This window comes from Phascolarctos cinereus, unplaced genomic scaffold (assembly GCF_003287225.1).
Source record: "Phascolarctos cinereus isolate Bilbo 61053 unplaced genomic scaffold, phaCin_HiC Scaffold_5;HRSCAF=322, whole genome shotgun sequence".
Classification (NCBI taxonomy): Eukaryota; Metazoa; Chordata; class Mammalia; order Diprotodontia; family Phascolarctidae; genus Phascolarctos; species Phascolarctos cinereus.
In genome coordinates this window covers 275,185,245-275,201,275 of record NW_027555958.1, presented here as the reverse complement: position 1 = coordinate 275,201,275, position 16,031 = coordinate 275,185,245, and the positions used below count along the sequence as shown (strand labels likewise).

The following is a 16,031-nucleotide window of genomic DNA, read 5'->3' as shown; positions in this document are numbered from 1 at the left end:
TTAATTTGTCCTTACCTTCTTCCAAGTCTTCCACATGATATTCAGAGGGGACTTTGCTAGTTGCTGTCTGTAATATTTTTTAAAGAGAAAGTAGTTTGAAAAGCAATACAATTTTAAAATTCTGAAATTACAGTTTTAATGCATCATCAGATCTATGGGGAAGAGAAAGGTTTGTTAACATGAAGACTATAATTACAACACAAAAGTTTCTGCTTAGAAATTTAAATCATTCACCTGATTCCACAATACCTTTTCTCTATATTATAATACACTGAATTATATTTGGAAGGAAATTTACTACAACACAGATGCAGCCTTCATCAAAAAGAGAAAAATAAATACAAGTAATTTCTGCTTTACAAAAGGCCATTACAGCAACAGGGAAGTAATGTCTCAGAGGAGAAACTGTCCTTTCTTCCCCAATTCACAGAACCTGCAGAGTTATTACTATATATTATTATATTATATTATATACTATTATAAGGAAAACAAATTCCAGTACCCACACCCCTGCCACAGAAGACATTGCAACTACTGGAAAAGAGAAGATGTCGAGGTAGAATTCAGAATATATTTTCCCACAGAAATAATGTTATAAATGTTAGTTATATATGATTGGAATGATAAAGTCAATAACTTATAAATATATAAACCTACATATAATGCTTTGAGGTTTTCAAAGTATGTAACATATATCTTAAGTATGTACTTCAAGCATATTATTAAGCCCAACCACAATTTAGAGCATTGTAGCTATAGAAAAATGTATTTTAAATTCTGAACTGACTTACAGATGAACTTTGGGAATATGCAAAAATTCTTAATATAGGCGTTACCAGAAAATTTGAGCTTACAAATAAACTAAGGGTATTCACATTACAATGGATTCTATGCATTCCAAAAAGATTTACAAGGTCTCTTTAAACAGAAAGCTCTCATAATCCCTCAAATATATAATTAAATTGCCATAAAACATTAAAGAAACATATCAGTAGCATGAAGTGAGGTACACTCATATATTCAAGGTACTGTCCTTTACATAAATTCATTTTATATATGTATATCATTGGATTCTTTGATTTTTTATTTAAAAAACTTTTCTTAAAAAAATTTATCCAATGAAACAGTATGACATTTGAATGAGAATAAACTATCTTATCAAAACATAAAGCTTATTTTCTTTTGTGGACCTGTGTCTTCATCAGTATAGGGAACTCCTAGAGAAAAACATCTCTACCAATTTAAATCAGCACCTCCTTTGAAACTTACAGTCTTAGAGATTTCCCTGGAAAATTGAGATGATAACTAGCCCAGAGCACACAGCCAGCACATATTAGAGACAGGTTGGAACCTAGGTCTTTCTGATCCCAAGACCAGCTCTCTTTCCATCATGCCACATTGGTTAGAAGGATAATGATTTAAAAAGGAAACAAGCATGGTAAATGTACTAAAGCTCATTAATTATTGTTGATCAATGATCAGAAAATCTGTAGATTATATTCATGCTGATACTTCTGTACTCAACATTGTGGTTTAACTGATGGGATGTCCACCCTTATTAGGACAATCTACTAAAGTGATTATGATAACCTGTTTCTGCTCACTCTTTCATTATCAAAGTTTGGGGATTTGGGGGCTTTTTAAACACCATTTTTGAATGATCAGAACACCACAAATTAGACCAACAACTAGAGATATTAGCTGGACAATGATGCCTTAGCTAAGTTATTATATAATACTTCTCCAAAGACAGTAAAATACTATGTTGCTAGATTCCATTAAACACTAAAAAAATTATTAGAAAATGTATCAACTAATAAAGAATCATCACTAAGTAGTCTCTAGTGACAGACCTTTATCTTCATTCACCATTTTTACCTCTATTCTCTAATCTCTAAAAATGAGTTGGCCCTTATGACTGCCATGTATCCTTGACTCCAATCCCTCTCATCTTCACCAAGACCTCACCTTCAATTATCCCATCTCTCTTTCTAATCTTCAATGTCTGTTTTCTGGTTCTGTCTCTCCTACCTTAAAGCATATTCAAGACTTCTCCATCCTTTAAAAACTTTCAAAAAAAAAACCATTTACTAAATCCCATAATGCCCTCAAACTAGCATCATCCTATATCTCTTCTCCATTTCTCAGCCAAACTTTTAGAAAAAGCTCTTTATATTCATTGCCTCTATTTCTTCTCTAACTCATACTTCAACCCTTTGCAATCTGGCTTCTAAATATGACCCTCAAATGAAACTGCTCTCTTCAAAGTTAGCTTAATTGCCTTTGTCTTCATCATTCTTGACATATCTCCCACACAGGACGTTGTTGAGAACCCTCTTCCTGGAAACTCTCTATTCTCTGAGTTTTCAGTAAGTTAAAAAAGCTCTCATTATATGCCAGGCACTATGCTAAGTGCCTTGAATATCAAAAAAAAAGAAAGGAAAAACAGTCCCAACCTCAAGGAGCACACATTCTAATAGAGGACACAGTATGTCAATAAATAGGTATATACAGGGTGAGCACAGAGTAAATGGAAGGTAATGTCAAGCAGAAAGGCCTTAGCAGCTGAGAAGGAAGAGTAGATTGTGAAAAATCTTCTGAAGAAGGTGAAATTTGAGCTGAGTCATGAAAGAAGCCAGTGAAGGTGAAAAGGAAAAGCATTCCTGGGATGGGGGGCATCCAATTCAAACATATAGAGATAGAAAATGGAGAGTTAGGTGTAAAGAAAAACAAGTAGGACAGGGTAGCTAAATCATAGAGCGTATGTAGAGTAATAAAGCATAAGAAGACTGGAAAGATAGGAAGGGACTAAGTTATGAAAAGCTTGAAATGCCAGAGGATTTTATATTTAATAATGAAGGTAACAGGGAGCCACTAAGTACAGGGATGACATAGGTAGACTTATGTTTTAGAAAAACCACTTTGGCAACTGAGTGGAAGATGGATTGGAGTACGTAGAGACAGAGAGACAGATCAATTAGAAAGCTAAGGAAATCAATAATCCAGGACAGAGACAATGGGAGCATGAAACAGGGTGGTGGTAGACTGAGTGGAGAGAGGAGGATAGATACAAAAATTATGAAGACAGAAATGATAAGATTTGGCAACAGAGTGGACATGTGGAATGAGAGTGAAAAACCAAGGATGCAAGGGTGTAAACAATGTGAGAAGAAGGTCATACCTTCAACAATAATAAGGAATTTAGAAAGAGGGGTGGATTGGGGCAGGGGGTAGATAATGAGCTGTTTGGTATATGCTGAGTTTGAAATACCTACAAGATATGTAGTGTGACATGTCTAAAAGGCAGGACTGTGGCTTGGGCAAGTGAGAGACCAGGACTAGATATATAGGCCTGGGAATCATTTGTATGGAGATAACAACTATTAGAAGCTAATGCTCTGAGATAACATAGTATAGACAAAAAGAAGAACTTTCAGGAATAAGCCCTGAAGGATACTCAAGGTTAAGGGGCATGACATGGAAGGAGAACCAGCAATAAAGAACAGACTCAAGAAAACGCTGAGAGTCAGAGGAAAGGGATGGGGAAATTGAATTGTCAGCAATATTGTTCAATGTTGTTTTGGACAATTTAAGGTGGTAGACAGTATAAAATACCTGGGAGTATACCTGCCAAAACAGATATAGGAACTATGTGAATATAAACATGGGACACTTTTTATGCAGATGGAGTCAGATCTAAATAACTGAAATAATATTTATGGTTCATAGGTAGGTAAAGCCAACACACACACACACAAAAAGACAATTTTACCTAACTAATCTATTTATTTAATCCCATCCCAATTAAACTACTAAAAAATTATCTTAATGCATTAGAAACAAAGTTCATTTTGAAGAAAAGGTCAGTAACTTCAAAGAAACCAGGGGGAAAAAATGTAAAGGAAGCAGAATCAGTAGTAACAGACCTTAAACTATATTACAAGGTGAGAGAATTGTTGAAGTATAAAATGGATAATTCTGATTACTTTAAATTAAAATTTTCTTATATAAATAAAAACCTAGGCAGCCAAGAATAGAAGGAATGCAGAAAATTGGGGGGAAACTTTCTCAGGTAGGATATGATTATGTGGGAATACTGCTGTGATGTAGGAAATGATAAGCTGGTTGATTCAGAAAAACATGCAAATATTTGGCTTATGAAGGAAGATGCTATCCACCTTCAGAGAAATGGATGAAAAGTGGAAATAAGCATAAGACTAATATATATAGTTTTATGTATATCTGTATATATGTGTATGTTTACAGATTATCTATGTATATGTATGTGTGCATATGTGTGTGTGTGTGTGTGTGTGTGTGTGTGTATATATATGTGTGTATATACATATATGTATCAGCACTTAACTGTAGCTCTCTTTGGAGAGGATATGGGGAGGGAGGGAAAAAAATAAAGTAAAAAGTGCACAACAGAGAACAAAAGAAAATCCACAAGGAAGAAAAGAAAAGCTAGGCAGCTTTAAAAACAAAGTATAGTATTTATTATATAGGCTTTCTTGAAATAGAAATTTATTGTTTTATACTGAATCCTCTCATGTTCTACTGGGTACATGGCAAGGTTTTTTTTTTCTTTTCTTATTTTACATTTAAGTTTTTTTTTTAAATCAATACCAAAAAAGAAAACTGAGGAGTGAATCCAAGAGAATACTTTCTGCATCTCACACACACACACACACACACACACACATATACACACACCCCAAATTCTATAGAAGGAATACACTAACTACCTACCCTGTATTTCTTCTTTATATTTAATCTGTATATACTTTTAGACATACATATTGTCTCTGCTGATACAATGTAAGCTCCTTTAAAACAGGGATTGTTTTATATTTTTATTTGTATCCCCTGGGCCTAACACACTACCTGACATGTGGCTCTTAATAAATGTTGGTTGATTAATTCATCCATTCCAGTATGGCAACAAAGCCCTTTCTTTGAATAACAAATTTTACTATTTTTTAAAGTGTCAGGCACAATAATATAAGTGACCTTTTTATTATCGTTGATGGGTGTTTTAATTTTTTAATATGTCAACTGTGCTTTGGTTTTTAGTATGTCATATGTCTGACTAACAAATAGTAATATTATTCTAATTAGAGAAAACAAGACATTAAAAGTAGGTGCTGAACTTTTGACTGGCAAACTAAAAAACTGGCTGACTTTTAAAGAAGCACAGCTTAAAGGAAAAGGTAGGTCATAATCCCTCTGCACTTTGTTCTATTTAGAACACCTCTACAGTATTGTCTTTGGTTCTTTGTGCAACAGTTAAAGAAGATCACTGATAAAGTGAAAAGCATCCAGAGGAAGCCAACTAAGCAACAATGGCTAACAAGGAGCAGAGACCCAAGATAATGATAATAAAAAAGCACCCTTGATGAATTCAAGCCACTTGGCTTCAATGTCCTTGAGTTCATGTCACTCAAGAGACTCAGTTGAAGGAACTGGGGCTGCTTAGCCTATAGAAAAGGGTATAGTATAGTTCTCTTCAGGTATTTCATTTTCATTATGTAGAAAAAGGAACAGATTAATACTGTTTCATCCCAGAGGGCAAGACCACAAGCAATTGGTAAAAGTTATTATCCAAAAGAATGGGCTGCCTCAAGAGTTGATGAATTTCCCCTCATTTGAAGTCTTCAAAAAAAGGTTGGACACACTTGTCAGATGTGACATAATGGAAATTCCTTTCAGGTATGGTTTAGGGGAGATAGCCCCCAATTCTCTAATTCTGTGATTCTGTGAAGCTACTTAGCATGTACTAGCTTACCTCAATAAATCAAAGTAGTGATAATGGAAAAAAAGAAATTTAAAAGGAAGAGGAAAGAGACCTAATAACTCATCAACACATAAGCATCTTTTTCTCCCTATTTTTTACTATACTACTATACTTTGTTAATACTACAAAAGATCTTCCTCTTCTAAAAAGAAAAAAATCAATTAATATACTTGTAACCTTGAAAATGATCAAACATTTTATAAGAGGGTAAAGATGAATGAATACTGTTTACTGTGGTCAATATATATGAGGTTTATTTTAAAAATAAAACTGAAAAAATGTCCTGTGTCTTTTGTGATCTATATAGATGTAGTTGCTCAGCAAAAAACAAGCTCAGTCATGCAAACAATGACCCCAAATATTCCTGAGGCTGTTCTCCCTTGCCCCCAGTCTCCCTGTTTGTTTTCACCAACCCAAAGCACAAAAGTATCATTCACCAGGTCCCACCTTCCCTTGTCAACATTTTCACACATTTAACACACTTAAAAATACTGCCAAAGGTTGCAGGCATCCACCCAGAGCAAAGGGTATTATAGCTGAGCTGACCATGAGGCACTGACATTGCTAGCTAAGCAGCTATGAATCCTTGTATTTCCTCTGCCTGTTCTTTGTTCCTAGTTTGATTAGTTCATAAGATAGTACATAAAAAGTCTTTTATAATCCTTCAAGTTTATATAAATATCAGTTATTATTACAATTACTAGGTTCCTAGAAACACTTTCTTGTGAATTTCTTAAGATTCACTTATGGATTTGACTCTGAGTAATTTCCCCCAGGATTCTGTTTGCTTCCCACAAGGGCTATCTTGTGGATACCTTATCTCCAAAGGTGATTACAATGTGTTGTAACTTGCACAGCTCTTCCCACTCAAATGCCTCACTAGTCTCTAGTTAAGAGAAGCAAATCAGTCCACTGAGCCTCAGATTAGCTGCTCTTGTAATTTCAGGGTATCCTGTAACAAGTGATCCCAGATGAATGGAGGAATAACCTCTCCAAATTAGACTCCTGAGGAATAACCCCTATGAGTTTAAATGAGGGAGCACAATGACTTCCTCACCCTGGAGATCACTTAGATTCCCCTTTCTCAAGGCAAGGACCAAATGACTGACTCAGCATGACTGGACTATCAGTGAGGACAAAAAGTATTCCCAATTCCGCTACCCCTATTGCAACTAGCACTACCATAGTGCCTTGAGGTTAATTAACAAAAAACACTTTTTACCCATTAACCCTTTCTACCCACTGATGAAGAATTATCCTAATATCATGACTGAAAAGTCATTTTTCAGCAAAGCAGACCTACTACCTCTTCACTGAACATTCTATAACACATCTACTTGTTCCCAGGCACACCCACTGAATCTTCTACCAGAGAGAGCTGGAAATCCAACCCAGCTGTGAGTTTATGGAGACAAACTAACATAAGAGGTACACGAAGTCATCATACTGCCCAATTTGTATAAAGAAAAAGATAAGTCTTTGTCATGAGCCTGCAACACTCTATGTGTAATTACGATATGACCACTATACTTCTACTTAACAACTATACATTTTTAAATCACAGCTCTAGGCCAATATACATACACAAATATGCATACGTATATAAAATTTATATACATATACATATATGTAAATGTATTTATATATACACACACCAATCTGTGTATAGACACGTGTATATACATATGTGTGTATATATATATGTAGGCATATAGTTATATACATATGCCTATATACATATCTATACATGTGTATGTTTATACATGGAGAGACAGAAAGACATAGCTGCCAGATAGATGACTTGGCTGACCTGCCACCAGAGACAGAGAAAGAGATACATCTACATAGACAGACACAGACAGATAAAGAAGCAAGTCCTATTGCCTTAATTCTGTTTATTTTTCCCAGCATAGAGCCCCATCTGACTGAACTAAGAGTATATCAATTCTATTCAACCCATATTTTAAGTACAGGTCTCTGGGCACCTTGTCACCAACTAAAACTTCTACTGCTTGCTCTCCCCTTCATTACCTGGCCAATCTCTTCTCTAAGCTCAGGGCTTGCCCAGAGATCCTCACACCAGAGAGTAACACCAAAGTCTAAATAGCAGAAAGAATAACCAACAATTGCCTAACCAGCTTTAGGATTAACAGGATGCAAACATAAACAAAGGAGTTCTGAGAAACACTGGTCATATGGAGAACTGAGGTATCTAGAATGTGGCCAAACATAGCTGAAAGGTATGAAAGGTATAAAGTTGCCCTCAATACAAACAAATGACTTCTCACCACTCTCTTAGCAGACGTAGATAAAATTGTGATTCCCAATGATTCAATACAAAAAACCTACTATCAAAATTAGCAAAATTTTCCCTTAAAAAGTTCTGCATATATTCTTACCTCTGTTTCAATGAGAAGTGTCTTTAGTCTTGTCAAATCTTTCGTTGCCATTCCATTCTGATAACAGAAGTCAAAGGAAAAAAGGAAAAAGAAGGAGAAGAGGGGAAGTTATCAACAGATTAGTTCTTTACTATTTTTAATATCATATCAAGATTAACTCTTCAATTGGCCCTCCAATTTGCCTCCCTATATCATAACAATTTAGGAAAATACAGACATGATGCAAATATCAGATATATTTACCTAGTAAGTAAAACAGTTCCACATTTTGCAAAAGAATTTAAAATTAAATGGGAAATAAAAATAGGCATCACTGTAGACCAAGATAAAACAATATAAACAAGGTCAAAATTATGAAAGAATGGGGATGGAGGAGTGGTGAAGCATCTTAGAAGTTTTGTGTTCTTTATCTTATTAAAAGGTTGATATTTGCAAAATCATGTCACATCTAAAAATAAATATTTAAGTATTAAAAGAAACGGTCATAGAAGAAATTCACACAGCTTTACCTATGGATCATTAGTATCTTCCTTCAAGGAAAGAGATTATATTATATAAACAATTCATTGAGATTCATAATTAACTTTTACTTCAGAAGCAAATTACTTTTCCTTTGAAATAAAATAATTTTGAACAAAAGTTCTGAATAAAAATCAATTATAAATGCAGCTACAACCTAACTGATTTTGCTTAAATAAAAAAGTTCTCAGGGTTCAAAATAGTGTGGATATTCGAAAATACTTTGCAATTTACTTCTAATAGTTGAATATCCATTTTATTTTTTAATAAAACAACTGCAGCCAAAGGGACAAATTTTATCTTTTAAATTCTTTTGTCCAATTGGTAAAAGGAAGAGACAATGCCAGTCCAAACAAAAGATCATTACAATGTCTAATAACCAAGCACCTTAAAAAATTACTTACTCCACCCTGGCAATATTATTAACTTTCCATGAGTAGCATTCTAGTTAACAAGAGTTTAGGTACTTTTCTAATTTTTCTACTTTTAAAGTAAATATGTTGTATTCCAACGAATAAAACAACTTTGCCCAAGATTTCCAAATTTATTTTCCAAAAAATTCACATCAGTTCAGAAGAAAGAGGAAAAATAAAAAGTGAACTACATATAGAATCAAAGAGGAAGGATTCGAATCCCTACTCTGGTACTAAGTCCTGTGATATCAGTAACAGAATCACGTATTATATAATTAACAATAATTTTCTTCTTCATTTCCCCAGAGAACTGGAAGACATGAGCAACTTTCAGTGACACAAATAGTATAAAAAGTAATACTTTTTCTTCTTCCCCTTGTCGCCTACCAATTTTAAAGCTTGTTCATTGCATATGCCATTCAATAACAATGATGATGATTACAAAAACCATGTAAATTTATAAAGTATTTGCATATTTTTAAAAAATGACTAAAAACTGTAGAGCAAGAGTTCTTAACCCTGGGTTAAGTGAACTTTTGGTGGTATGTGAATTTTTTTTTAAACTGTATTTCATCATAATTTGAATTTTTTTGCAATCCTATTTATTTTATTTTATGCATTTAAAACAATGTTTCTTAACCTTTGTTGTATCAGGAACTACTTTGTTAGTCTTATGAAGCCTATGGACCCCTTCTCAGAATGTATTTAAATACATAAAATAAAATAATTAGTATTACAAAGGAAATCAAACATAATGAGATATAGCTATTAAAATAATTAAAGAACAAGTTCACAGACCCTGGTTAAGAACTTTTGATTTAAAAGCATATTCTGAGAAAAGGTCCATAGATTTCACCAGGCTGTTAAAGAGGAACAATTACACAAAAAAACTTAAAAATCCCTACTCTAGAAAATAACTAAAACAATTATTATTTTTGAAAAGTTAACTATAAGTACTGACTTGTTGGAATGTTATCTTCAAAAATAAGTGGAAATGTTACTTCATAGCATGAAAAGATTTTAACCAAACTACATATTAAAATGACCTAAATATTAATTTTGATATTTTACTAATTATGCATATAGAATAAAAACTTCAAACTACCATATTCTGTATTTTCAAATTACTTCCCTTGTAATTCTCAAAAAGATTTTTTCACTTGTACAATGACTTAATAATTTTCTTTGAAACAAATGTTTGAACCCTCATAAATCTGCTCAAAAATTCAACAGATTTTTCTTTCATCTTCTGAAAAAGTTTATGTCCCTTGCCCTCCACCCCAAAGATAACAGCATCTATTCTGTGAGGTCATTCTTAAGACATTTATAAATATCCAAGCCGAGCAGACAGCCCATCATGAGATACTTTCATCTCCCAATGTACCTGTCCATATATCATCCTTAGATTAATTATGGGAACCAATCCATCACAGTATCCTTTCACCCTCTCTCCCACTTCCCAAACAAGAGGCACCTATATCTACTGCCACTAAGGGTCAAAGACCAATGATGGGCTAAGGCACATACACTCTAACCAATTAACACCTACAAATCTTCAAGAACAACTAAAGAGCAGGGATCTTAGTGATCAGGTCTGATAACAGAACTAGAGCTTTTTCTTTATGAAGAATAATCCAACTTCAAATACATTGCTACCAGACTCATCATTTGAACTTCACCTGGAGACTGGGGCTTATAGCAACATGGAAAAAGCTGGCAGAGGAACACAAACCCTCAAGCTCAGAGAATTGTGTCCCTCAATCTGGAAAAATCTGCCAAGGAGGCATGAGCAGATTTTGTACTCACTGCACTTATTTTATTTGAGATTCACAAATTCATCTCATTCAACAATGCATACCCTTCATCTCAAACTTAGTAAATTCATTATCTTTCCCCAAGAACCTATCCCTCTTCCGAATTTTGCTGTTACTCTCTGAAACATCACTATGCTTTCAGTTACTGTCATTCTTCACTCGTCACTTTAATTCATCACAAATATCCAGTCAGCTGCCAAATGTGATTTCTTCCCCCACAATCTCTTCAGTCAGACAACACCCTAGATCACATTCTCTTTATCTCCACCTGTACTAATACAATAGACTCCTAACTGGACTCCCCGCCTCAAGAATTTCCCCATTCCAATCCATTTTCCATACAGTTGCCAAAAGCAGTTAGCCTAAAGCATAAGTCTGACCATGTCACTTACCTCCCTACTCAGTAAATCCTCTTCTAGTTGACATTAAAATTCTTCATAAAGTGGCCCCTTTTTATGCTTCTGATCTTCCTACATATTACTCTTTCCACTCACTCTGTAATCCAATAACACTGGCATACTTGCTGTCCCTCACACTTTAAACTCTATCTCCTATCTCTATGCATTTGCACTGACCATCTTCCATGCCTTATATAGTCTCCAGCCTCACCTCCTGAAATGTCTTCCCTGATCACCCCCACTCTTAGAATCCCTGACTCAAGTGCCACCTTCTACAGGAGGCTTTTCCTGGGCCTCCATGTTGCTACTACTTTATCTTTGAAGCTTAAGTCCCATCTGTTCTGCACATATCTTGTACATTTATATACTACACATACATTATATCATTCAAGTGTCAAAACCCATGAGGTAAGAACTACTTAAGTTTACCTTGCTATCTACCATGTATGTAGCTTACAGTTGTATTCAAATACTTATCACAGTGCCTAGCTGCACAGGGGTGGGGAACCTGTGATCTCGAGGCCACATGTGGTCTTCTAGGTCACTGGGTGAGGCCTTTTGACTGAGTCCAAGTTTTACAGAATAAATCCTTTTATTAAGAGGATTTGTTAAGTTTGGATTCGGTCAAAACATGCAGCCTCAAGTAGCCCAGAGGCTACTGGTTTCCCACCCCTGAAGCACATTCTGAGCCAATCAGGGCCCAAACAGTGACCAAGTAGGGCTGGATCTGAGACCAGAGTGATGAGGGGTTAACAAAAAAAGATTCTGAGATTAAAATTTACATTCCCTATGGGAAGAGCACTGGCAGGTAAGGGTGTAATACCCTATGTGGAGAGAGAAATAAAAGAAAAGAAAGTGAGGAGGGAGGAAGGGAGGAAGGAAGGGAGGGAGAGAGGGAGGAAGGGAGAAAGGAAGGAAGGAAGGGAGGAAGGGAGAAAGGAAGGAAGGAAGGGAGGAAGGGAGAAAGGAAGGAAGGAAGGAAGGAAGGAAGGAAGGAAGGAAGGAAGGAAGGAAGGAAGGAAGGAAGGAAGGAAGGAAGGAAGGAAGGAAGGAAGGAAGGAAGGAAGGAAGGAAGGAAGGAAGGAAGGAAGGAAAGGTTGCCCAACTGGGAGTTGACTTTAGGGTCTTCCCCTCCCAGATCAAATTTTTTTTTTAAAGAGGCCATTATTTGCCTCATTTTTTATGAAGCCTTAATCACCAAACGGGTGCTGCCTCAGTCACACTGAGATCTGTTAAAGACCTCAGCTTGAAAAGGCCAAGTTGCCCCATTGCATCCTGGGTCATCTCTAGTTGTCCTGATCCACATCTGGCCATTGGACCCGATGGTCCAAATGGCTGTAGAGAAGAAAGTGAGGCTGGTGACTTTGCACAGCCCTCCCTCCCTTAAATCCAATTCACTTGCATGTCATGGCATGACCTCCCTGATGTCATGGTCCTCTTCAAGAGCTATGGACAAACAGCAGCATATGTATATATGTGGGTACATATATGTATATTTATGTGAGTACATATGTGTGTATGTGTGTGTGTTTACATATATACATATATTGTCTCACCCATTAGAACTTAAGCTCTTGGAGTGTAAAAACTTTTTATCACCAGTGCTTGGTATAGTCCCTGGCATATGGTAAACAGTTAAAGAATGCTTGCTGATTAACTGATAAATGCCATTGGGATATACAAGAGTTGTGTATTAGTTTTGTTTTCACCTTTTAGTAACTACTACATAATTATTCTTTTAGAGAGCATTTGCTGCTAAATATTAGGGAAATGGTAGGGAGAGCCAGATCACCTCTCCAGACCTTGGAATGAGCCCCACAAACCTACGACAAAAGTTAAGCATGAATTAGTTTTCAGGAAAGCAAATTAGATCTCATCAACTTACCAGAGACTCTCCCATCAGTGACTTGGAAAGAACATTAGAGACAACTTGGAGTTTTCCTTTAAGATGCATGCAACAAAGCACTGCTCGAAATGAGCCATCTCCCTTGGCCAATCCCTCTCCCAACACTGTAATAAGATACCAAGCATTAATCATATTAATCAATGCAAATTTTTTTTGCCTACAAAATTAAAAACTATGTCCTAATTATGTCTTCTTAAATAAGAGATTAAGAGATGTCTATGCCTCTCCTACAAATAAGCGGCCATGTTGTGCTAACGTCCATCTTGTCCAAATCCCTGCCCTTGAGAAGGAATACATCTAAACCTGAGAGATAAAATTTTATGGTAATAAAAATGATTAGAATATGTTTATAGCACAGTGGTTAGAGACCTGACCTTGGAATCAGAAAGACCTGTCATAAGCCCAGCTTCTGAAGCACAATGGCTTTGTAACCCTAGAAAAGCACTTAATTTTTCAAAGCCCTAGAGAACTCACTAAAACTATAAATTGCATACCTGCACTGCTGAAACAAGTCCCCTATACCAAATGAAATCATGGATCTAATCCCTGTCACTATTCTAATTAATATTATATACTACTAAGATTACTCATTAGTGAGATTTCATGCAGGATACATCCATATACAAAATTCAAGTGCAACTGCTCAGTATCATATTTCAGTATGCCTCCAGGAAAAAATTATATTAATCATTCTTTCACTTTAAACTTACACAAGATTTATCTGTAAACAAGCTTTATACTTCATGGGAAAGTCAGAAAAACAAATTACTAGGCCATTAATGTGGACTTCTGAAAAGGAACAATCAAATGCTGCATACTAAATTACTAATGTTGGCCCAAAACAGTATCTTGATGAGCACTGTCTGCTGCCCACTACAGATGAAAGCAAATTAGGATGTAGGGTGTGAGAAATACTTTTAGTTATTAATTTGGATTTTTTTGTCTCAAGATATTTTCTGAAGCCACCTTGAATATTACATATCCAACCATAATTCAACAAATATGAATATAAAGGGATGATTTGTAAAAAATAAAATTAAGGGGTGAGAGAGAATTGTACTGGGAGGAGGACATAGGAAGAGATAGAATGGGGTAAATTATCTCACATAAAAGAGGCAAGAAAAAGCTTTTACAGTGCAGGAAAAGAGGGGGGAGGTGAGAACGAACCTTACTCTCTTTGGATTTGGCTTAAGAAGGGAATAACATACACAGTCAATTGGGTATGGAAATCTATCTTACCCTACAGGAAAATAAGGGGGGAAGGGATAAGAGATTGGGGATGATAGAAGGGAGAGCAGATTGGGAGAGCGGGTAATTAGAAGCAAACACTTTTGAGGAGAGACAAGGTCAAACGAAAGAACAGAATAAAAGGGAGAGCAGGATAGGATGGAGGGAATTATAGTTAGTATTTTACAACATGACTATTATGGAAGTGTTTTGCATGACTACACACATATAACCTACATCAAATTGCTTGCCCTCTCAGTGAGGTTGGGTGGGGAGGGAGGAAGGGGAAGAATTTGGAACTCAAAGTTTTAAAAACAAATGTTAAAAATTGTTTTTACATGCAACTGGGAAATACAGGCAACAGGGTACAGAAATCTACCTTGCCCTACAGGAAAATAGAATGGGAAGGGGATAAGAAAGGGAGAGGGTGATAGAAAGGAGAGCAGATTGGAAGAAGGGGTATTCAGAATCCATGCCGTCTTGGAGTGGGGGGAGGGGATAGATGGTAAGAAAATTTGGAACTCAAAATCTTGTGGAAGTATAGATGAAAGAGATGGAGAGTTGCTTCTAAATGGGAGCTGAGGAGAGAACCAAAGAAGGCTTCATGGAAGAACAGAGAGTTGACAGGAGCTTTAACAGAAGGGTAAGAATACAAAAGACAAAAGAAAGGAAGAAATTCTAGGAATAAAAAACAATGAGCAATAATTATAGAAAATATGCATATAGAGCTTAAAAATTTACAACAGATTGCCATCATAACATTCCTGTGAGTTGGCAGTAAAAATATTATCCTCATTATAGAGGTGAAGAAATTGAAGTTCAGGGATATGAACTGACTTACTTGGGGTCAAATAGTGAGTAAAGAGTGGATTTGAAGCTAGGACTCAAATCCAGATCTTCTAACTCCAAAAAATTGGTGTTTCTATTATTCCACAATGCCAAAGGCATGAAAGTAGGAAAACACAAAGTATATTTAAGGGACAAAGAGGGGCAGTCCACGTTTTTTGTTTATAACATAATGGACATATGACATAAGTTGGAAAAAATAGGATAAAACCAGATTGTGATGGACTTAGATATCAATCAGACAAAAGGTAGGAACTGAAGATTTTTTAATATCTATGCAAAAAGAATCTTATTCTGGAAGCAATATTTAGAATGCATTATAGTAGACAGGCATGAGAGGTAGGAAGACATGCTAGGAAGTTATTGCAGAGTCTAGGCAGATGGTAGTGACAGATTATAGGAAGGTGATAGGAAATAGAGAAGAGGAAGACAGATATGGGAGATACTACAGAAATAGAAATAAATGAAAAGAGTGCTAAAAGCTCAAAATGAGCTAGGGCTGTCAAGGAAGTCTTAAAGACAGCAAAGTAGAGAAGTTTCTTAGTCATAATGTCAAAAAGATAATTTTTTAAATGACCACTGTCATGGGTTGATGAAATGATAACAACTGTTTGTGAAGAAAAAAAAGAATAATTTTGTTCCTGTTTTCTCCGTCAAAGAAAATGCTCTTGAGAATTCAAGGGATAGAATAAAAATTTAAAATAAGCATTTG

At 35.5% G+C, this 16,031-nt stretch overlaps 1 protein-coding gene across 2 annotated transcripts in view; it reads right to left on the bottom strand.

Annotated features, from left to right (window-relative positions):
• Positions 1–16,031, bottom strand: part of HELZ (helicase with zinc finger) — a 288,871-nt gene that overhangs the window by 189,004 nt on the left and 83,836 nt on the right. For both annotated transcript variants that reach the window (XM_021000986.2, XM_021000987.2), the window contains exons 4-6: positions 13,226–13,350; positions 8,197–8,253; positions 16–67 (exon numbers count right to left, since the gene is read on the bottom strand). In XM_021000986.2, coding sequence (XP_020856645.1) covers positions 16–67; positions 8,197–8,253; positions 13,226–13,350 — 234 coding nt within the window. The remainder of the gene's footprint in view (positions 1–15; positions 68–8,196; positions 8,254–13,225; positions 13,351–16,031) is intronic.